Consider the following 23,239-nt stretch of genomic DNA (forward strand, 5'->3'; position numbering starts at 1 on the left):
TCAATCGCAACAACACTTCATTTTAAACGATGCTCGTGACCTTTTTTTTTTTTTTTTTTGGTTCTTGTTCTTCCTCATGAAGTCCACTTATATAAATATCTATATTTTCTTTTTCCTTTGTTAATTTGGTCTGTACAAGTTCAAAGAAGAGAAACACTTCATTCCTTCAAGGCTTTTCATGTATTTTCTTTTCCATGGTAACAGTTGGACATTATGTGCCATAGATTCGGATTCTCCGGAGAATGTGCTGACCTGCAGCTCAGCAGAGAGTTTGCTTTATTTCAGGTATTTTGTTATTTTCTTTTCTTTTTTTTTTCTTTTTTTTTTGTTGGATTTGTTTCACATTTTCCTCGATTACTGTTTGGTATCATGCGTGGGCTATCGAGGTCAATGGTTCAGTCTGTTATGATCATGAAATAAACTCATCTCTTTTATAGAAAATTAAAAGGAAAAAAAAAAAAATGAGGCCTATCGTCTCTTTGATTATTCATCATCTTGCACAGTCCAGTATGGTGGTGCCATTGTGTTGCTGCATATCAGTCTTCACTCCTCAGATCGGTTGAGGTTCAAATGGTGCAAAGGAAACTGATCACTTTCATAAGCAACTTGTGTAGGTAAAAGGGTTGTTGTTGTACTGTCTGACGCCTCAGAAAACTCCAGGGAAAATGATGAAATGTCAAGTACATGTGTGACCATGGAGCACAAAACCAGTCAGTGTTGCACTGTTGGCGAGCTTGATTTCACCAAGTACAACATGATCCTGGAACAACATTACAATCAACCAAATCAGAACTGAGATATAACTTTCAGGAAATATCTGTTTAAGCTTACAATTCAGGGTTAGGTGCTTCTACACTCTTGTTAATCAGCTATCATTTCAGGGATTGGGTTAAGTATGTTTTTAGACATTAATTTTGATCCAGAAACATGTCTTGCTTGGCTAAATCATGGCGACCTTGCCAACAATACATTTTATGGGTCAATATTAACCTTTTTTTTTTTTTTTTTTTTTTTTTTTTGTGTGTGTGTGGCAAAAATCATTAGGATATGAAGTAAAGATCATGTTCCATGAAGAGATTTTGTAAATTTTCTACTGCAATTATATCAAAAGTTAATTTTTTTTAATTAGTTGTATGCATTGTTAAAGAACTTCATTTGGACAACTTCAAAGATGATTTAAGATTGCAATATAGCAAATTTAATGTGTTTATATATATATATATATATATATATATATATATATATATATTATTTTTTTTTATTTTTTTTTTGGTTTGGGGGTGAAATGTGTCCAGGACATTTCTTCACACTTTCTGTGAGATTCACCCAAAAATATTCTTTCTACCAAAAGAAATATGGTAGAATATTCTGGACTCGCAGCCTCAGCAATATTCACTTCCAATACATCCTTTTCAATAACAGTGAAGTAAACGATGACCGAAACCTGAGTATTTCTGCCTAGTATCACTTTGTGTACTTCTTAAAGGGAAAAGTGAGGGTGAGGAAATGACGATTTAATTTGTATGTGAATCCCTTTAATTGATTTTGAGTTTGAGGTCAAGCAAAAAACATACAGATGTTAGGACCAACAGCCGTACAGTGCATCTGATGTAAAGTTACTGCATGCTTGCATCATGTTGCTGTACCTGCATCCGGTCAACGATTGCACGCGCTTTCATAAGCCAGCAGCTGGCTTGCGTAAGAGGAAATAGTCTGCCGGAAGATGAAAGATGCTACAAGATAGAGGTCTGAAATACTTCTCGAGATTTATAGTAAATGCACATGCATGTTTTTAAATCACACACGCGCGCGTACAAAGTAGTATTTTCAATGTAGGTTAAAATACGGCTGTGACTGCGCGACTTTTATTTTGACATCTTTTACATAACAGGAAGTGCCTGACTGCGGGACTGTCAAGCTGTAGGACATGGGGGTTAAAATAGAGGTTTTTAGGGTGAGTTTAATGACATTTACACTCGTAAGCAAGTGGTTCTGTCTAAATAAACTATATATGAATCAATTAAACCATCTCCGGGAAACTAAAAAGACGTACAGACGCTGAGAGCGTCTCACTAAATGCTTCGTTCACTGCTACGCTTGTGTGAATAACCGATCAAATGCGAACATCTACAGATTTGTCGTGTTTATTGTTTTAAACAGATGATGGTGTATCTGTCGTTTCCAGTGGCGATGTTTTGGATATCAAACCAGGCGGAATATTTTGAGGAATACATCGTGAAGCGAAAGGTTCATTATTGACCTCAAGTCAATATTAGTATTATTTTATATATTAATGTATGCAATTGCTGATGTATGGTCATTTTATATCATAATTTTTTTCAGAGGGAAATCTTCCCACCTGATGAGAAAATGCATGTAAGTATTTTGTGCACTTTGTAATCAAACAGCTTTTACTTGGGTTATGTTATGTTAGGTTAAACAGATATATAGCTGGATCATTTACTATTGAGCAGCAGCATCCCACAGGAGTGCTCAATGTATATATATGTATAGCTTATAGAAGTGTGATTCAATTGACACGCTCTGTTTGTCATGCTGAAACAGAGGCAGGAGCTGGAGGAGTTCAAGGAGCGCATGAGAAAGCGAAGGGAGCAGAGGATGCTGAAACAGATGGGCATGCAGTCTGAGGAATGACTCCAAAACCGCAGCACTTCTTATGCATCATAATGTGACCTTGGGATCAAGCCTTCCTGTGTTACATGGAAACACTGTAATGCTTCTCCCAAAGTCTCAAACCAAATAGTGGGAAACATAAGACTATTGTTTATGGGCATAATTTAAGAAATGGGTGGGAAAATGTATATTTTTGTAAATATATATGTTTCATTGCCTTTGAAAGTTCGCAATCGAATGGTTTGATTTTATTGTGTGTAATCTGAATTTCTTGATAGTTGTAAAAACACTGCATTTTGTTGTTGCTGTTTTTTATTGAAAATAAATAAATGAATTGTATTATATGATCATAATATAATATGGATACAAAGAAGTAATCCAAGTGTTTATTCCATACTAAAAAAATGTTGGCCCCATGCATTTTTAATTGTAATGAATGGGTACTTGGTGTTGTCCTTATTGATTGATTGATTTGAATAATTTATGCACCACTTTTTATAACCGTGAATGTAAAGTTTGTGTGGCAGTAATTAGTGGACAGTAAAGCGCTAATAGATGCAGTAAAACGAGGATATTGCTTATGTCACCACACCTGTCCCAAGACACTATTGACGTCTCTACTAATACACCGTGACTACTGAATTATTCCTAGCATTCATTTAGATTAAGCAATAACAATATATTCATATATGGCCACTAAGGACAATGTAAGATGCACATGCACAATTCATTTGAATGATAAAGTTTAGCCTCTTGAATGCTGTTAAACTGAATGTATGAAGGAAACTGTAAGCTGAAATAGCCGCAAGATTAACAACAGCGGACATTATCTGGGTTTTCACTTTTAAGAGGCATTTACCTCACAGGGTGAATCTTTCATAGAGTTTGTCTGTATTTCCTTTCAATATGAAGTGAAAAGGGAGGTGAAATGTTCACCGTGGCTTATTTTCATTTAAATATGTGACCCTGGAGCACAAAACCTGTCAAAAGTAGCATGAGTATATTAGTAGCAATAGACAGCAATGCATTGTATGGGTCAAAATAACAGATTTTACTTTTATGCTAAAAATCATTGGGATTTTAAGTAAAGATCATGTTACATTAAACTATTTTGTAAATTTACTTTCGTAAATGTACCAAAATTACATTTTTGATAAGTAATATACATTGCTAAGAACTTAATTTGGACAACTTTAAAAGTGATTTCCTCAATATTTAGATTTTTTTGCACCCTTGGATTCCAGATTTTCAAATAGTTATATCTCAGCCAAATATTGTTATATCCCAACAAATCATACATCAATGGAAAGCTTATTTATTCAGTTGTTTTTAAATGACTGGCTTTGTGGTCCAGGGTCACGTTTATGCTTACAAACATATGCTGAAATAATAGGTATTATCAGGCTTTGTTCATTCCCAGTTTGCAGGTTGTGGAAACACTGTGCAGCACTGCCTCCTGCAGGCATACACCGGTGTAGCTCAATAAATGAAAATGTTATGGAAAAGTTTTTTCATTTCAGTAATTCGACTCAAAATGTGAAATTTGTGTATTAAATAAATTCAGTGCACACAGACGTAGAAGTAGTTTAAATCTTTTGTTCTTTTAATTGTGATGATTTTGGCTCACATTTAACAAAAACCCACCAATTCATTATCTCAACAAATTAGAATACTACATAAGACCAAAAAAAAATTGTGAAGTGTTGTCCTTCTGGAAAGTATGTTCATGTACTGTACATGTACTCAATACTAGGTAGGGGCTCCTTTAGCTTTAATTACTGCCTCAATTCAGTGTGGCATGGAGGTGATCAGTTTGTGGCACTGCTGAGGTGGTATGGAAGCCCAGGTTTCTTTGACAGTGGCCTTCAGCTCATCTGCATTGTTTGGTCTCTTGTTTCTCATTTTCCTCTTGACTATAGCCCATAGATTCTCTACGGGGTTCAGCTCTGCTTAGTTTGCTGGCCAGTCAAGCACACCAACACCATGGTCATTAACCAACTTTTGGTGCTTTTGGCAGTGTGGGCAGGTGTCAAATCCTGCTGGAAAATTAAATCAGCATCTTCAAAAAGCTGGTCAGCAGAAGGAAGCATGAAGTGCTTACATTTATTGGTAAACTTTATTGGTACAGTGACTTTGGTTTTCAAAAAACACAATGGACCAACACCAGCAGATGACATTGCACCCAAAATCATCACAGACTGTGGAAACTTAACACTGAACTTGTGCACAAACTGACATTCACCACCATAAGCTACTACAAAATATTGTAGAAACATAATTTTCTGTAAAGTTTTTCTGTGTAACGATTTGTATTGTAAAAATCGCTATACAAATAAACTTGAATTGAATTGAATTGAATTGAACTTCAATCAACTTGAACTGGAGTCCAGTTCTTCTTCTCCTTAGCCCAGGTAAGACACCTCTGACGTTGTCTGTGGTTCAGCCAATTATTTGACTCCAGCCTTAGTCCATTCCTTGTGAAGTTCACTCAAATTCTTGAATTTATTTTGTTTGACAGTTCTCTTGGTTGGTTTTGCATCTTTTTCCTTCCACTCAAAATTCTGTTAACATGCTTGGATACAGCACTCTGTGAACAGCCAGCTTTTTTGGCAGATTGGTATGTCACTATATTCTAATTTGTAAAACTGTATTCTGATTTGTTGAGATAGTGAATTGGTGGGTTTTGTTAACTTTGAGCCAAAACCATCACAATTAAAAGAACCAAAGACTTAAACTACTTCAGTCTGTGTGCACTGAATTTATTTAATATATGAGTTTTGCGATTTGAGTTGAATTACTGAAAAAAATGAACTTTTCCACGACATTCTAATTTACTGAGAAACACCTGTACTTATATAAAGACTTATCACAAGACTCATTCAACTAGCCCTGTTAAAACGGGGTCAGGACCAGTCCAGAACGGCCACAGACCAGGAAAACTTTTCACTTTCTGAGTCAGGTTTTTTTTCTCTGTATTGTTCATTAGATCATCTTTGACCATCAGCCACTCCACAAAGATGAGCAAATCAATCTTGGCACTTCATATGGAGCAAATTACCTTATAATCTAGATTAATTATACTTTTAAACAAAATCTGATTCATAAAGCTTCACAAAGCTTCGGTTTTCGATGAGCGGTTACTTCAAATGTTTCCGAACTGGCTATTGACTTAATGCAATTAAACTGAATTATTTCTTTAGCCCATAGGATATATGAAAATAAACAGGAAGACTACAAAAGTGTGCAATAAATGCTGTATATCAGCCCTTAATTGTGTGCTGCTGCTGCTGCTGCAACATGTTATGTATATCAAAGTTGTAAATTTGAATAATCTGCTGCAGTGGGTGTTTCGCCTTCAAATTAAAGAGAAGATCCTATTTTTGTAAAACCCGAGTCTTAGACTTGTTTCGGTCTCAGCCTCATTTGTACTCGGTCTTGTCTCAGTCTCTAAAAGGACTCAGGATTTTATTTCAAGACCAGTCAAGACCACAACTGTAATACTTCCTGCTGTGTAAGTGTAATCAATAACTTATTTCTAATTTGATTTGTTTAGCTACTGCTGTGCCCATTTAAAATTAAATTGGAAATTGAGTAAAAAAAAAAAAAAAAAAGATTCTTCAAAATGAATGCAAATGCACAAAAAAATTAAAGATGATTACATATATATATATATTTGTATGAGACCTAGTTTTAATCTTATTTTAAAAAAGGAGAAAAAAAATTGAAAGTGCTTTTTCAGCAACAAAAATATTTCCTAACAAAGTCCTGCACAGTGGTGATTCATAATCAGATAAATAAGCTGCTTTGAATGAATCAGTTGATCTTGGTCTTGGTCTTGGTCTTGTCTTGGTCTCGACCACATCTATCTAAATCAGTGATACTGGCCTTCATTTAAATAGATGCTATCAAACAATTATACTGTGTTTTTATTATTTAGTTTTTTATATATATAAATATAGTTTTAATATTACACATTTTAATGTTAGGTGGAATTTATCCCAATTAATTACAGAAATAAATGTGTGATTAGTTATTTTTCAGTTATTGACATGACTAGTTTAAAGAAAACTGACAAAGTGTGACTTTCATTAATTCACTCATTCAATCAATCATTCAACAGGAAAGGTTTTAACTTTATTAACACTCTTAATTTTTTATGTAATTTTTTTTTAGCATAGATGTATTATACAACATATTAAAATTCAACTAAGTTATTGTCAAAATTTAACCACGTGATTTGTGTTTTTAATTATATACTGCATTGTGGTGCACTTTGAGATGAATTTGAGATTCAGATGAAAATCAAATGTGTGTCGCTCAAGTTGTGAAACAAGCAACCTTGCAGTACTTTAACAATGTTTTATTTCTATTCTTCAAACTTATAACAAGTAAAAAGTTTTATGGTTTAATAAAAAATGGCTAAATCAAACCATACAGTAATTTGGTTGATAAAAGTAGATTGCTCTTGCTGATTAAAGACAGCAACTGATTCTGGGTTAAAAGTTTTATTAACAGAGGTGGTGAAGTCATTACATAAATTGCATTTACAACACACCTGTTTAATTATGAAAGACATGTTCATCTTAAAAAAAAACAAAAAAAAAACAAAACAAAACAAAAAACAGGTGAAAGCTATACACAAGTGTCTACTTTGTACAGGTGTTTAGGCCTATGATCAACACAAGCAAGCACATGTCATAGGATTTCTGTGGTCAGTAATATCTCTTATGACTCTATCTCTCTCTCCTCTCCACCTGTAGCTGGTGTGTGGTTGTCCTGGGGCTGCCGTCTCCTCATCCAGGTGGATGCTGCACACTTGCTGGAGGTTTAGGAAAGACCCCCCCCCCCACACACACACACATATGATTGTAAAGCGCTTTGAGTTTACAACAATACACATAAAAGCGCTATATAAAATGCATCATACATTCATCTAAAACCTGTTATAAATTCCTATATGAACAGCAAATGTCAAATAGAGATTTATACTCCACAAACAAACTCAGTGAAGTCAGTCTAAATGATGGGAGAAGAAACATACTTCCAAATCAATGGGACCAGACTGTTTAAACCCACTGCAGAATTGGCCATTCAATAATGACACGTTTTTAATATGAGTAGAATATCCACCAACATGATCTTTTTTCAAAAGCCTTTATCTGTGAAACGTTTCATTAGGTTGTGTTTGGTCTGATTACCTTTGATTATCTTGATGCAACAAGTGTGGATTTCAGGAACAGTTTGTAGTGAAACTTTAAAACTGGAAAAATAATGTAACATTTGCATCACATAGTATACGTGTTATTACGTGTTAAAACATTTTCAGAGTCGCTTTAACGCGAAACAGGAAACTCGTGAATATTTTGTGCATGCTCCGCCCAGTGAAACCAAACTCACCAAACATCGACAATTTCACAACAGCGGACCTGTCGACGAGGAAGTGCCAAGATGGCTCCGATAGGACTAAAAGCGATCGTAAACGAGAGTAAGTTTGATTTAATCCCGCAATACGGCACTTAAAACGCATGCCGTCCATGTAGCAAATGTTTCAGAGCTTACATAATGATATAAGTTATGAATATGCCTGTTCTGATGTAGACTCATAGAAACAGGTGTACAGTGAGTGCTTGATAACTTACGTCTCAATAGACCAAACTTCCGTGTGAAGCTGTGCACAAACTTTAACTTCTGCTTAGTACACCTTCAGCAAGGTTTAACAACTTTACTAAACACTTTTACAGTCTCAGAAATGTCTTTTGTGGTAATGGAAGGGACAATAGACTTGTTCTTGCAGCGCATTGTTTAATTTATGGTGTGTCATTTGCGGTCTTGTGATCATTCTCACGCTGGACACAATAAAAACACAGGAAATTACTGTTTTTTTTTCTGTACCTATTTAGACCATGCACAACACCCTTCACAATATTAATATTGTTACATTATTACACTTCGAATAATTATTACATTTCACCAGGCCTATATTTTGTTCCATTCTATCGTAAGCGTCTATATGCCAAGATTTCAAATCCCTTTTTTATTATTTTTAATTTGACCATATGCAACCCTGGACCACAAAAACAGTCATAAGGGATATTTTTTCTAAAAATTGAGAAAGCGTCATCTGAAAGCTGAATAAATAATCTGCCTGTATCAAATTTTCCTGTTGCGATTAATTGCTAATGCTTTTATCACGGTATACGGTATATCGCAGTATTGAAATTTAGTTTTAAAAAAAGTGGTCATAACATAACATAATACAGTATAACCGGTTAAATAACTTTTTTTCTTATAACAAAAATAACTGAACGTTTAAATGCCATAAAGCAATACAGAAAAATATGTAAAAGGTAAAAGTTTTACACAGATTAAAGTGCAAAAGACCCATAGGTATCACTTTACAATAAGACTAATAAGATTAGTTAACCTTGGTTAACTATTAGCTACATTTGCTACAGAAGTTATTAATCTTTGTAAAAAAAAAAAAAAAAAATTAAAATACAAGTCTTTTCAAATTCAAGTTAGCTCATTTAAATAACACAGTTGCAACTTTCAATTTTGTGTTATATACGAGCGGTAACCTCCCGAAGTGACTAAAACTGTAATTCATAGACTGGCCGCTTGAGGCTGGCTGCAAAAGAGAGTCAATCCCATAGATTCCACATGTTAAAATGCCCAACTTTACAGCAGAAAATAACATGTTTATAGCCTGGTGCAAAAAAAGATTTTGGTCTATATAGCTAGTTTTACCCTTCATGACAACTGTGAGGGGGTGAATATTTTTTATAACTCATCCTTTTTAATTATATCAAGTCTTAAAGTTCTGTATAATTAAGGGCGTGGCCACTTGAGTGACAGGTGGTTTGCTGCTGCTGACACTGCCGTCGCGCTAGGTCGGCGTGGGCGGCCCACTCCACACACTTTTGGTTTAAAAGACTCTCTTCGGAAACCTATGGGTGACGTCACGGACACTACATCCATGTTTTTATACAGTCTGTAGTTATATATTGGAATCAGGGCCGTCGCTAGTGGGGTGACAGGTGGTGACGATTATAGGGGCCCACAGCTGAGGGGGGGCCCACAGTGATCTCAAGCTGCTGGCTGAGGCCAGCCTGAAAAGACGCTTAGGACAGCTGACGGGACGTCATCACGAAAGCTGCTGGTGTCTTTAATGTTAATCCAAGAAAATGAAAGATATAAAATCACTCTCTGCTCTTGACTGAATTACTTTGTAGTTTTAACAAAAATTTATCCACAGTTAAACCAAAAAATATTCTGACACCAGATATAATCCTTTATATTGTTTTACTAGTGGGTGCAAGACACTATAGTTCATTGTATAAGTGAACTTTTGTATAGTTCATTGTATAAGTGAAATGTATAAAGTGAACATATTATATCCAAAAATTATTCATACTTTAGACGACAAGTGAAATTAATAAAAAAAAACAAAAAAACATTTGGGACACAAAATTATTCAGAGACTTTGACCTCACCATGTTTTGCTTGCATGTTTTTTTCTTTAATTGCTAATGCAACCCTTTCACACCACTGACTGAACTAAATTAAGCATTGCTTGGTAATTGTTCAACAAAGTATTTATAGTTGTGTAAATATTGTCATAACAGTTGTCTGAGGTTTAGGTTGATTGTTATCCATTTCCTATCTTTCTATCAAATTTATCTGACATTATCAAGATGAATTTGTTCTGACACAGTTTAACTCCGAGTTCTTGTCATATTTTATTACCAATTTGTAAACTATAGCAAATAAACTGTAATAATGTGAGAAATGTTGAAGGTGTCTGAATAAATTTTGGTTTGATTGTAGATTTAATTTGACATTGAAGACTATGCAGTGCTATTTTACATTTTATTTTTCGGTTTCTGTACCTGGACACCAACAAACTTGAAAAAAACTTAAACATTGTGCAAAAAGCACAAAAAGCCTAAATAAATAGAATGTACATACAAATTTAACAATTTCTAGGGCATGTTGTAGTAAAGTTTGAAAATAAATGGCCTATTTGGTCTAAATATTTAAGTATGTGGCGCTGTGATGAACAGAATATTGAATCCACAAAATCTGAATGACCATGAGTGCATCTGCTTTATTTATGAGGTTTCCAGGTTATGGGCTGCATTTTCTGCAGTTTAGCGCCATCTGCCGTCAGAGAGTGAATGTGCTTTCATTCAGCTTGCCTCTCATGTGTTCCCCCATATGATTCTCATGCATGCATTTGTCATATATAATTATTCACGGTATTTAGAAGTGCCCACGATAACAATATTGTGTTTATTCCTTACCATGGTATATCTCATTACCGAATACCGGCACGTCTACTTTCCATTGATGTATGGTTTGTTAGGATGGGACAATATCTGGCTGATATACAACTATCTGAAAACCTGGAATCTGAGGGTGCAAAAAAAAAAAAAAAACCTTGAGAAAATCGACTTTTTTATAAAGCTGTTTTTATATATTTATTGTACAAAACATCTTCATGGAACATAATTTTTACTTAATATCCTAATGATTTTTATTTTGCCATAAAAAAAGAAAAATGTCTAATTTTGACCCTATTTTTGGATATAGGGTCACAAATAACAGTAATTTTATTTGGCTGAGAATTTTTGCAGGCTCATGCACAATACGTTTGTGAAATCTATCCATCCATCCATCTTAAATAAACTTTATTTAACCAGGGATGTAATTTTGAGAACCAAATCTCAATATCAGTCTCTTCTTTATTTCTAATTTCTGGTAGTCCTCGTTCTAAAGCTAATAGCCCAGAAAGATATTTAACCTGCTCTAAAAGACTAATGCTCATCACCATAAGGCTCAATGTCATTGTAGATGCCATAAATGCTTTCAGCGCTGATGTTGATGTTCTCTAACTACATTGTTGATCTCATTTGACTGTAGAAATCCTGAGCGGTGTCATCAAGAGTGTGAAGAAGGATGGGGAATGGAAGGTGATCTTGGTACCGCAGTGTGAAGTTTTACTCTCTTCGTTCGGACTCCTCATAATCTGGTGTATTGTGTGTATGTAGGTGCTCATCGTGGATCACATCAGTATGCGGATTCTGTCCTCTTGCTGTAAAATGTCTGATATCATGGCAGAGGGCATTACAAGTGAGTATATTTCTTTCTTTCTTTTTTTTCTTAACAGGTTCAATATGTGGTAGTGTGATTCTCACAAGGTTTCGCTGTGAAACACTTTTCAATATAAAGATGACAGAGTGTCAGAAATGGAAGTGTGAAAGGTGTTTTTTGTTTAAAAAACTAGGCTGTCAGCAGTTGCAAAGTTTCCATTGTGCCAAATAGATTTTTGTTGCAAAATTTGTCAGTGTTGCTGCCCTTCAATGGTTGGCTCATCAACCATTACGAAAAATCTTGAATTAAGAAAACCAGATGTGAGCTGTCCTGTTTCCTTCACAGTCGTGGAGGACATAAACAAGCGGAGGGAGCCGATCCCTAGTCTGGAGGCCATTTATCTCATCTCTCCTGGGCCAAAAGTGAGTGCTCTTGACTACCCACATCTCACAGTTGAAGTGTTAATATAATGTCTAGTGTTCTCTAAATATATTTTCGTTAACACTCACTGTCTTGTGTAATGATTTCAATGATCACATTTCTGTTTTTCCAGTCAATTCAATCTCTAATTGGGGATTTCAAAGACTCAGTCTTCACATACAAGGCAGCACACATCTTCTTTACGGACAGTAAGACAATAAGTTTTCCATTTGCTTTAAAGTTTTTCTTTTGAAGACCGTGCATCATGGTTGCCCGATGTGCATGATCTGGATTTGTGTAGTTATTGTATCTCTGTTCATCCTGCATTCAGCTTGTCCTGATGGGCTTTTTGCCGAGCTTGGGAGGTCGAGGGTTTCCAAGGCCATCAAAACCCTGAAAGAAGTCAATGTGGCTTTCATACCATATGAGTCGCAGGTGCGTGGTAGCATTGCAGGCACGTACAGTAACTACTATTCAAAGGTTTGGGGGCGGTAAGATTTTTAAATGGTTTTGAAAGTCTTTTATGCTCACCAAGGCTGCATTTGATCAAAAATACAGTAAAACAGTAAAATGTTATTATTATCATATAAAATAAAAATATCCCATTGTAATATATTTTGAAAGCTAACTTATTCCTTTGATATAAATTTCAGAATTCCTTCAGAAATTCATTCTGAAATGCAGATTTGATTTTCAAGTAATATTTCTTATCAATTTTGAAAACATGCATTTGCTGTTCTTTTGTTTTTTTGGTGGAAATCATCATGTGTGTGTGTGTGTGTGTGTATATATATATATATATATATATATATATATATATATATATATATAAATTAAATGCATCCTTGCTGAATAAAAGTTTTTATTTCTTAAAAAAAAATCTTACTGACCCCAAATGTTTGAATGTGATGTGAGTTTTGCATTAGGTTTTACACTGTCTTCAAAAAATCCGGATCTAGTTGTTTTCGACACCCTTTGTTTTTGTTGCAGGTGTTTACTCTGGACAACCCCAGCTCCTTCCACACTTTCTACAGCCCAACTCAGACTAATCTAGATGACAGGGCCAGGATGATGGAGGCCATGGCCGAGCAGATCGCCACACTCTGTGACACACTGAAGGAGTACCCAGCCATCCGCTACCGCCAGTACTGACGCCCCTTCACTTGACTCTACTTGTAGTTTTTTGGGGTAATGTGGTTTGTTTGAAGTGTAAACCTAATATGTTTCTCTAAGGGGCCCAAAGGAGAATTTCACCCTGGCTGAGATGGTGATGGACCGTCTGAATGCACATAAAGCAGACAATCCCAGTATGGGAGAGGTGAGATGTCAGGATATTTATGATGCATTAATAGTTTTATAAACATCCTCTATCTTGTCACACATATACTTCAAACTTTCTTCTGTTTAAATGGACACTTAACTGCTGTGTCATTTCTTACTCTGGTTTCCAGACTATTCTCTCTTCTCTCTGTGTTTTTTCCTCTTCTCCTCTGTCAGCTGGTATTTTCCTTAGCCTCAGGTGGGTGTCAATGCAAATCTTTTTTCTTTTCTTTTTTTTACTGTGCTCTGCTGGATCTATGTTCTTCTTACTACTTTTTTTATTTTTACTTCTAACCTCTCATCTGTTTTCCCTCGGATCCTTCCTTTCATTTGCTGACATTTCAGAATTCAGAATATTTGTCCATTCTTCAGCTGCAGCCTCCAGAGCTTGTTCCAATCAGCTTTAGCAAAATAAATAGCAATAGGAAAATAAAGAATATAAATGGTAAACAAAAATAGCCTCTTAAAACCCCCAGTGAACAAGCCTAAGCTGACAGAAGTGAAAAAGAAGTCCCCAGGATGTCTAAGTAGATGAGGAAGGAACCAAGAGAGTTAAAACACAAGTTAAAAAAAGTTAAGTTTTTACAAGTTAAAAACGTTATATAGTTATTGTCCAACCTGTTAGATCATAAAAAGCTGGTGACGGCTGTCATTACAATACAAGAAACAACAACACACAATGGCTATTTCTTCTCGTTGGTGACATTTCTTAAAGACACTGACTAATGAATTAAGTGACTATTGACTATTTTGTGGTCTATGCGGTTTATAAACAAAAAAAACAACTAAAAAAAATGTTGTAATAAAATACAACATATGTGAGTTAATTTTGGACCCTGACTATTAATTATCATTCAAAGGTTTGGGGTCACTAAGATTTCTTTTAGTTTTCTTTAAAAGAAATGGATACTTTAATTCAGCAGTAAGGCATTAAAGTGATCAGAAGTGATAACATTTATAATGTTACAAAAGATTTTATGTCAAGTAAGTGCTGTTCTTTTAAACTTTCAGTGCTTCAGAGGATCCTAGAAAGTTTCTACAAAACACACACATACACATATAACATGTATCCATTTCAATGGATAATAATACAAATGTTTTTGTTTTTTTTATACCACAAATCTGCATATTTGAATAAAGGATAATGTGACACTGAAGACTGGAGTAATGATGCTGGATATTCAGCTTTACATTACAGGAATAAACTACATATTAAAATGTATTCTAATAGAAACCAGTTATTTATACTATTGCACAATATTAAAGTTTTCCCTGTGATTTTCAACACACAAATGTAGCCTTAATGAGCATGAGAGACCTCTTACAAAAAATGTAAAAATCTTACCAACCCCAAACTGTTTTATTTTATTATTATTATACATTAAAAAGAAAAATATCTAAAAATATTTGTGGAAGATAATGGCTCTATATAGTAAAAGTGACAGACAAGCTTATTAAGCAGACGTCTAATTACGTCTGACATTGAAACTCGTCTAACACACTGATGCATTTCCCTGGTTTGTTTGTTTTAAAAGAAAAACCTCACTTTAAGAAACTACAATTGCATTTGATCTTCCTGTGCAGGGCACGGATAAAGCTCGCTCCCAGCTGCTTATAGTGGACCGTGGACATGATCCCATCTCTCCAATCCTGCATGAGCTGACCTTTCAGGCTATGGCCTACGATCTACTAGACATTGAACAAGACATTTACAGGTGTGTGCAAGTCTGCGTTTTCAGAGAGCTCTTTATTTCCTATCATAATAATTCAGGAGGGTCCATTTTACTCTGGTTGTGAGCAGTTAATCAGAGCAGTGGTGTACGAAAACATTACTGGAAGTCTAGGAGTTGTTGCTTATTGTTGGCAGGTATCAGACGACAGGGATCGGAGAGGCTCGAGAGAAGGAAGTGTTGCTGGACGAGGACGATGAGCTGTGGGTGCAGCTGCGGCACATGCACATAGCAGACGTCACCAAGTAAGAGCAGCTCTACCTTCACGTGTCTCCTCTGGCCTTCTGTGCTGAGATCTTCTGCTCTGTTTCAGGAAGGTGACGGAGCTGCTACGCACTTTCTGTGAGAGTAAGAGGATGAACACAGACAAGGTACACAAGCATTCTCTGAACAATACTAGTCAGGTCCTGTGGCTCAGCGGTAGAGCATTGTGTTAGCAGCGCAAGTTTGTGGGATCAATCTCCAGGAAACGCACATACTGACAAAAATAATGTATAGCCTGAATAAGTTGCTTTGGAAAAAAAAGCGTCTGCTAAATGCGTGAATATAAATGTAAATGCACTACTGATGACATCACGCTACACATGCATCTGTGTCATACAGAAGTTCAGATTAGTTTGTGCCGACAATTTAAAAACGGCGCTTCTTAAGATGCTTCATGGTTTAAAAGAATTCACATCCAAAATAAATGATTTTGTTTGCATAATAAATGTTTGTGTACTGTGTATGTTTATTTTATATATGTAAAATAATGCATTACACATGCATGTATTTTGAAATATTTACATGCGTATATATATATTTATATAACTTATATTATATATAAAAATATATATTTTAATATATATTCATTTTTGGTAGCACTTTATTTTACAGTCCTGTTCCCCGTGTACACACTATGTACTTACTATAGTAATTACAATAACTATGTAATAACTAGGTACTAACCCTGAACCTACCCCTAAACCTAACCGTACCCCATGTAGTTACCTTGTATTACCAGAACTTTCTTAGATAAATACACTGTAAGTACACTATAAGTACATGTAAGTACACGTACTGAAAAAACAAAGTGCAACCACATTTTTATATATATATTGAAGTGTATACATGCATGTGTATGTGTGTTTATATGTACATAAGAAATATATACAGTACACATACATATATTATGTAAACAAAAACTTTTACTGATAATTTGACAACACTACATATAACGTTAATTTAGACATCATGAAATTTAAAAGAGTGAATAGTAATAAGTGTGAACTGAATATAGTATTTTTTTAAGTTGTATGTTAATACAGTCTCTTGGCAATTTGTTAGTATTTTACACTTTGGCATATCCACATAAAATCCTATGATTTCATTAATGAAGGATATGTTTATGGCTGGGGTTAGGTTTTTATTTTATTTTTAATGATTCTCATTGTACGATTTAAGATGAAATCACCACCACCTAAAATAATGACATTTTCATTGGTTTATTGCAATTTAATGAATGCAATTAGCTGTACTTTACTCACGTTCAGCTGAACGCAAGTACATCTGTAATAATAATTAATAATAATAATGCATAATGATTTAAAACATACTTTAATGTAAATTTTAAAATCTGACGTTATATACAGATTGTGTACGTGACATTTTATTTTATGAATATAATATCCGTAAATTTTAAAGTACACTATGAACGCCTTGACTTCCATTGTACAGAAGGAAATGGAAGTAAGTGGGGGACCATCAACTGTTTGATTACCATCTTTTTCAACTTAAATTTACTATCAAACTCTGTTTTGTTCCTAATTCATACTCCTCCATCCCTCAGGCCGAGATTAAAGATCTGTCTAAGATCCTGAAGAAGATGCCACAGTACCAGAAAGAACTGAGCCTGGTACATCTTCTCATATAACACATCTTCCTTTTCCCCTTAAAGTCTTCATCTCAAGGTGTCTGAATCTTTTTGTGTGTGTTCTGGACAGTACTCTACCCATCTGAACCTCGCTGATGCCTGCATGAAGAAGTTCAAGAACTTAGTAGACAAGCTTTGTGAGGTGGAACAGGTCAGTGCTTCCTGGTTTGGATTCAGACCCAGATCTGATCACTTCTGAAGCATTATTTCAGTTTATGAATTTAATAAATGTTAGTGATAGGATCAACATCATTAAAACACAATTTATACTGTTTAATGGGTCGAGTTCAGAGGGTCCGTAACGATCTTTCCTTTTGTCTAAGCTGCTTATTGTAAATGTATGCAACAGCTTGCGTGCTGAACTTTGACCTGTCGAAGTAAAATAATGCACAGGAAGCTGTTGCATAATCTTTGTAAGTACCAACAACATGGCTAGACATTGTACAGCCATCTCCATGTTTATTCTATAGCAGATGGAGGGTTTTAAGTTTAACTAAGTGCATTGCTGTGTGTGGATGTATTATAACCAGCTGGTCACGACTGGACATGACTGCGGCTGATGCAGTCCTTTACGTGCCATATTTATAGCACTTTGTGTCCTGTTGATGGATAATCTCAACTACTTCCTATTTTGATAGACTCACATGCGTATGACTTAAATTTGAATTATTTTATGTAATTGTTATGTAAATATCTACCTCAACATCTGCCTCTGACTAATGGCAGGTTCCAGGTTTTTTAACAAAATAAATAAATTACTTTAAAAGTTTAAAACCTTTCAATCATTTCTGGGGCAGTAAGATTTTTTTTTTAAAGAAACTGTTACTATTTTTTTGTACTTTTATTCAGCAAAGATATATTAAATTGGACAAATGTGACCGTAACGATGACAGAAGTAAAAAAAAATAAATAAAAAAATGCGGTTTCTATTTTGAAATTTTTACTGATGTTGGCAAACGATTAATTGCATCCAAAATAAGTTTTTGTTTATATAATATGTGAGTGTGTATTGTAAATTTATTATGTGTATATATAAATACAAACACATGCATTTATATATTAAGAAAAAAATTATTTGTATATTAAATATATTTATATATAATATAAATATAAATCTATACATGTAAATATTTTCTATATATATATATATATATATATATATATATATATATATATATATCTATAGATATATATATATATATATATTAGGGGTGTAACGATACGCGTATTCGTATTGAACCGTTCGGTACGACGCTTTCGGTTCGGTACGCGGTACGCATTATGTATACCGAACGGTTCGTTGGACTAATTAATTATATTTGAAAAAAAAAAAAAAAAAAAAAAAAGAGAAATATAATGATATGCGTTCAACAAGGTAGCCCAATAACCCAAACGACGTAACAGGCAACGCCCCTGACACTCCCGTAGAAGAAAAAAACACCAACTTATATGTTTATGTTAGGGTACTACTCAGTCAGGCGCTCGCTCACTCAGTACGCGCTGAAGGCTCATTGCAAAATGGCCAATGCGTTTAACAGACCAGAAAAAGAAGATCCTCCAGTAACCAACAGGTCTGGTGTTTGGGTGCACTTTGGATTCCCTTTAAGCTATAATGGTGATGGCAAGAGAGTGGTGGATAAAAAAACAACGGTATGTCGCATCTGCAACATGACAGGGTACACCAGCGGGAATACAAAAAAAAAAAAAAACACCAGCGAGAATACTTGAAACATGTCAACTCATTTACGCCGACATCACCTTATTGTGTCAGTATCTGGGAAAAGACGAAAAAAAGGAGAAACATGCACGCAACAAACTATCCCTGCAGCACACCGGTATTATAGCTTACAGGGAATCCAAAGTGCACCCAAACACTAGACCTGTTGGTTATTTTAGGATCTTATATTTCTGGTCTGTTAAATGCATTAGACATTTTGCAACGAGCCTTCAGCGCGTGCTGAGTGAGCGAGCGCCTTAGAGGCCGTTCACATATCGCGCCTAAAAACGCGTGGAAAACGCTAAGCGCGTCTTTCTCCTCCTTTCCAAAGCGCTCGGGCAGAAGCGCTCATGAGGCGTCTGTCTTTGCTAAGCAACAATGACGTGCTCTCTCCATGAGACGCGGAAATTTCAGCGAAGGATAAATGGATTTGCAGCTCTAAAAATCGCTTGCAGTAGCTCTGCTACTAAATTTATTTCAAAATTGCAATCCATATACAACTATGATCAGCTGTTCCTTCATCTTGGCTCAGTTTTCAACGTTGTTACGGGAAAGGATGAAGCTGATTGGTTAGTTCTTGTCACATGACCCGCGGTGCGCTTGCGGCATTCTGAAAAGTTGAGATGTTTTTACATTTTGCTGTATCTAAAACGTACCGAACCGAACCGAACCGTGACATCAGTGTATTGTATCGAACCGAACCGTGAATTTTGTGAACCGTTACACCCCTAATATATATATATATATATATATATATATATATATATATATATATAGATATATAGATATATATATAAATAGATATACACAGTACACACAAATTTTGTAAACAATTTTCTTTTCTTTTGGATGATTAATCGTGATTAATCATTTGACAGCACAAATTTTTACAGATGTTTTTTTTCTTTGGTTAAATAAATGTAACAAGACATTTGTTTTTAAAAAACTTTCAAAATCGTACCAACCACACACATTTTGTTAATATGAACACCACAATGTTGGACTTTGTCAGACCATTTTTACAGGATTTTTCATATCTGTATGATATGACTGGAGCCTCCATTGCTTCAGAGTCTGAAGACTGAACACATTGTTTGAGGGATCATTCACGACCTCAAAAAGCAGTGTACAATGAAGCATTATGAATTAAAATAGTCAATAAACCTTTCCTCTGTAGGACTTGGCCATGGGAACAGATTCTGAGGGGGAACAGATCAAAGACGCTATGAAGAGTATCGTCCCTGTTCTGCTCAACACCGAGATCAAACCCTACGACAAAATCCGCATCATACTGCTGTACATTTTCCATAAGAAGAAGGGTATGAACACTTGCATTTATGAATGACTTCATTTAAGACTGCTTAATGAAATAAATGGACGTGAGTCTTTCGTTACACACAGGCATTGGTGAAGAGAACCTCACAAAACTCATTCAGCACGCAAACGTGCAGCAGGACAAGAACATCATCACCAACCTGCAGCACCTGGGCTGCCCCATCATTACTGGGGTAAGATGAGACGCTCAGACGTCTGAGGATGGGCCCTTGTGCAGTCTGCAGATGTCTTTCTTTATTTCCTTATGTCTTTCCTTTCCTTATTCATGAACATAGGAGTTATACTGATTTTCTTCATAGGAAATAACTGTCCAGGCACCAGTGTAGGTCTTTAAGATCAATACGTTATCGAATTACTGACGTATTCTCTGTCTTGTCTTTCAGGGCACTAATGCTGGTAAGACTCTGCCTGACAGGAAGGAGCGCACAGAATCCACGTATCAGCTCTCCCGGTGGACACCCGCCCTTAAAGATGTGATGGAGGTCAGGAAACACTAGCAGTAATAGCTTTATAATCATGTTAAGAATGTCATTATTCTCATTTAAATTCCTTTGGCTCTGCAGAATATCATTGATGACAAGTGTGACAGGAAGCAGTGGCCGTTTCTGTCTGATCCCGCCCCAGTCACCACCACAACCACAGACACCACAGTCGGGTACCAGCACTACTCACAGCCGCACAGACTTTAGAGACATTTCTGATCCAACCCATTATTTACACATTATTATGCAGCTGTTGTACTGTCAGTTTCTAGACTTCTCGAGTAAACAGTCACCTGACCTGACAATACTGAATAAATATTGATAAACAATATTTAGGTTGAAGAAGATTTTTGGGGACATGCAAATACACTGATATTCCAATGAAAAGCAAACATTGTTAATGTTCTATTTTAGAATTGTTTTGCATTACTAATTGAACACTCTAAACAATGTGGCTAATTTCATTACTTTTTAAAATTCTATTACTATTAAGTACAGAAAGGGATTAGGGCCAAGCAATAATAAAAAAATAAAAAAAACATCTCGAGATTAAAGTCATTAAATGTTCAATTATCATGGTTCGAGAAAAAAAAAACTTTAAATTTTGAGGAAAAAAAGTCAGAAAATGTTGAGAATAACTTAATTAAATTACGTGAAAAAAAGACGTTAAATTGCAAGAAAAAAGTCTAAATAAAATGTTGATAATAAACTCATTAAAGGTTTATGATAAATATGACTTAATCTTACTTTAATCTAGCTTGCGCTCACATTTTTAAAACAGAAACAGTTCCCGGGAGTATGGCGTATGAGGTCAGCGCTGCGCATTCGCCGGTGAGTCGTGAAAACCAACGTTTGTTAACAGGAGCAAAGGAAGTAAAGTTTCCTTACTTTAGCAAAGGAACCCCAGTCTGCTCTTGGCTTATATCGAAACCCTCCAACATTCTTCTTTACAAATCCTCGTTTTGTACTTCTAATTAGTGACCATTATTTTGTTCTGATCTCTCCCATGCTTTCGTTTGCGTCACTTCTGAGCAGCGCATGCGCAACGCTGGCCTCATACATCATTCCCCCAGAACTGCTTCATTTACAAATGCGAAAACAAGCTAGATTCAAGTGATTATTATGTTTTGAATATTACGAAAACACACTGATTGGCTACAGGAGGCCTGTGTTCACCCCCCAGAGCCACGTGAGACACTTTTCTTTTTTAATGGATGAGTTTTTAATTCAACTTCTTTGGGACCGATGCAGTGCAACATCTGCGGAGTGCCATCAAACTGCTTGAAAGATTAAAGCATTCTTTTTTAATAACTGCAATTCCAATTGAAATTCGTCTAAAAGAGTCTAGGATGACTAGGGTGAGTAATTTATGGATTAATTTTTATTTTTGGATAAACTAACCCTTTAAATTACGAGAAAAAAAGTTGTTTTAATTTTAAGAGAAAAAATAAATAAATGTAAATAACATGGTGAAAATAAACTCATTAAATTACAAGAAAAAATCTCATTACATTTCAAGCAAAAAGTCAAGTATTAACACACTTGTGTCATGTTCATATCATCTCATTGGACGGTGTTATCCAGTGTCTGCAGTGAGGTGTACACTGAGGAAACTTGTTAAACTTGCTTTTCTTCCTTTTCTCATCACATATCAAATCAGAAAATTGAAAATCAATTGCTTAACGAGTGTTTAATAATAATGTATTAATTAGGTGTAGTGTTACTACGGTAAATCCATTGTAAATATGAATTTGTGGATTGAAAAGTATTCTACCTGCATTGTTGCCACACAGTGTTTCTCCTGTTTTCCATTTATTATTGCTTGGCCCTAATTCTCTTCTGTAATTAAGAATTGGACACACACCGAGCACAAATTAAGAATGAACGGAATCTTTTTTGCTCTAAACTGTTGAGGTTTCAAAGCTACAAATGATGAGATGCTTTGCACGTGGTCTGACGTTACTGTCCAATCCTATTACAGCAGCGCACGGTTCGGACACTGGCACAAAAACAAGGCTCCCACAGAGTACCGCAGCGGCCCGCGCCTCATCATCTTTGTGATTGGTGGCATGACGCATTCAGAGATGCGCTCTGCTTATGAAGTGTCCCGGGCCACCGAGGGCAAATGGGAGGTTCTGATTGGTGAGAAGAATTGACTTCTGTTATCAGTACAGCATATATTACGTAGTTTAAAGCACAGTATTTATTTAGTGTTTTCAGAGTTGTTTATAATGTCAAACATCATTTTCTTCTGCAGGATCGTCTCACATTCTGACTCCAACCAACTTTCTGAACGACCTGAAGAATTTGGACCAGTCTGCGCCCGTTTAGCAGTACATCTCTGAAGAGATTGATTGATCCTTCTGAACTCATGTGAAACCTGATACTCTGACCAGTAAAAAGACACATTTTAGATCTTGCTTACTGATTATCTGTGGTCTTTTAAAGTAGTAATTTTAATTACACAAGCTAAACTGGTAGCATATGTGTGTATATATATATATTAAAGCTATGGAAGACTGATGTTTAATTTAAATGTTATATATATATATATATATATATATATATATATATATATATATATATATATATATAT

At 35.3% G+C, this 23,239-nt stretch overlaps 2 protein-coding genes across 2 annotated transcripts; both read left to right on the forward strand.

The window, feature by feature from the left end:
* Positions 1-1,655: 1,655 nt before the first annotated feature.
* LOC113081380 (protein PET100 homolog, mitochondrial-like) lies at positions 1,656-3,008 on the forward strand. The gene is made up of 5 exons (XM_026253488.1): positions 1,656-1,746; positions 1,892-1,954; positions 2,161-2,247; positions 2,344-2,376; positions 2,566-3,008. The coding sequence occupies exons 2-5, from the start codon at positions 1,928-1,930 to the stop codon at positions 2,653-2,655; spliced, it is 237 nt and encodes a 78-aa protein (XP_026109273.1). The 5' UTR covers positions 1,656-1,746; positions 1,892-1,927; the 3' UTR covers positions 2,656-3,008.
* Positions 3,009-8,014: 5,006 nt separating this feature from the next.
* Positions 8,015-23,173, forward strand: LOC113081379 (syntaxin-binding protein 2-like). The gene is made up of 19 exons (XM_026253487.1): positions 8,015-8,119; positions 11,557-11,606; positions 11,685-11,766; positions 12,073-12,149; positions 12,281-12,356; positions 12,479-12,582; positions 13,138-13,292; positions 13,381-13,465; positions 15,052-15,182; positions 15,335-15,442; positions 15,511-15,568; positions 17,026-17,091; positions 17,180-17,260; positions 20,004-20,145; positions 20,228-20,334; positions 20,545-20,643; positions 20,725-20,816; positions 22,625-22,785; positions 22,901-23,173. The coding sequence occupies exons 1-19, from the start codon at positions 8,083-8,085 to the stop codon at positions 22,972-22,974; spliced, it is 1,785 nt and encodes a 594-aa protein (XP_026109272.1). The 5' UTR covers positions 8,015-8,082; the 3' UTR covers positions 22,975-23,173.
* Positions 23,174-23,239: the final 66 nt, after the last annotated feature.

The sequence above is a fragment of the Carassius auratus genome, unplaced genomic scaffold (assembly GCF_003368295.1).
Source record: "Carassius auratus strain Wakin unplaced genomic scaffold, ASM336829v1 scaf_tig00034069, whole genome shotgun sequence".
Lineage (NCBI taxonomy): Eukaryota > Metazoa > Chordata > Actinopteri > Cypriniformes > Cyprinidae > Carassius > Carassius auratus.

Coding starts and splice junctions, on each gene's coding strand:
- LOC113081380 (XM_026253488.1), top strand. CDS start 1,928: ATGGGGGTTAAAATAGAGGTTTTTAGG. Junction 1,955..2,160: donor TTAAAATAGAGGTTTTTAGG/GTGAGTTTAATG, acceptor TGTTTTAAACAG/ATGATGGTGTATCTGTCGTT. Junction 2,248..2,343: donor AATACATCGTGAAGCGAAAG/GTTCATTATTGA, acceptor AATTTTTTTCAG/AGGGAAATCTTCCCACCTGA.
- LOC113081379 (XM_026253487.1), top strand. CDS start 8,083: ATGGCTCCGATAGGACTAAAAGCGATCGTAAACGAGA. Junction 8,120..11,556: donor AAAAGCGATCGTAAACGAGA/GTAAGTTTGATT, acceptor ATTTGACTGTAG/AAATCCTGAGCGGTGTCATC. Junction 20,644..20,724: donor CCCTTAAAGATGTGATGGAG/GTCAGGAAACAC, acceptor TTGGCTCTGCAG/AATATCATTGATGACAAGTG.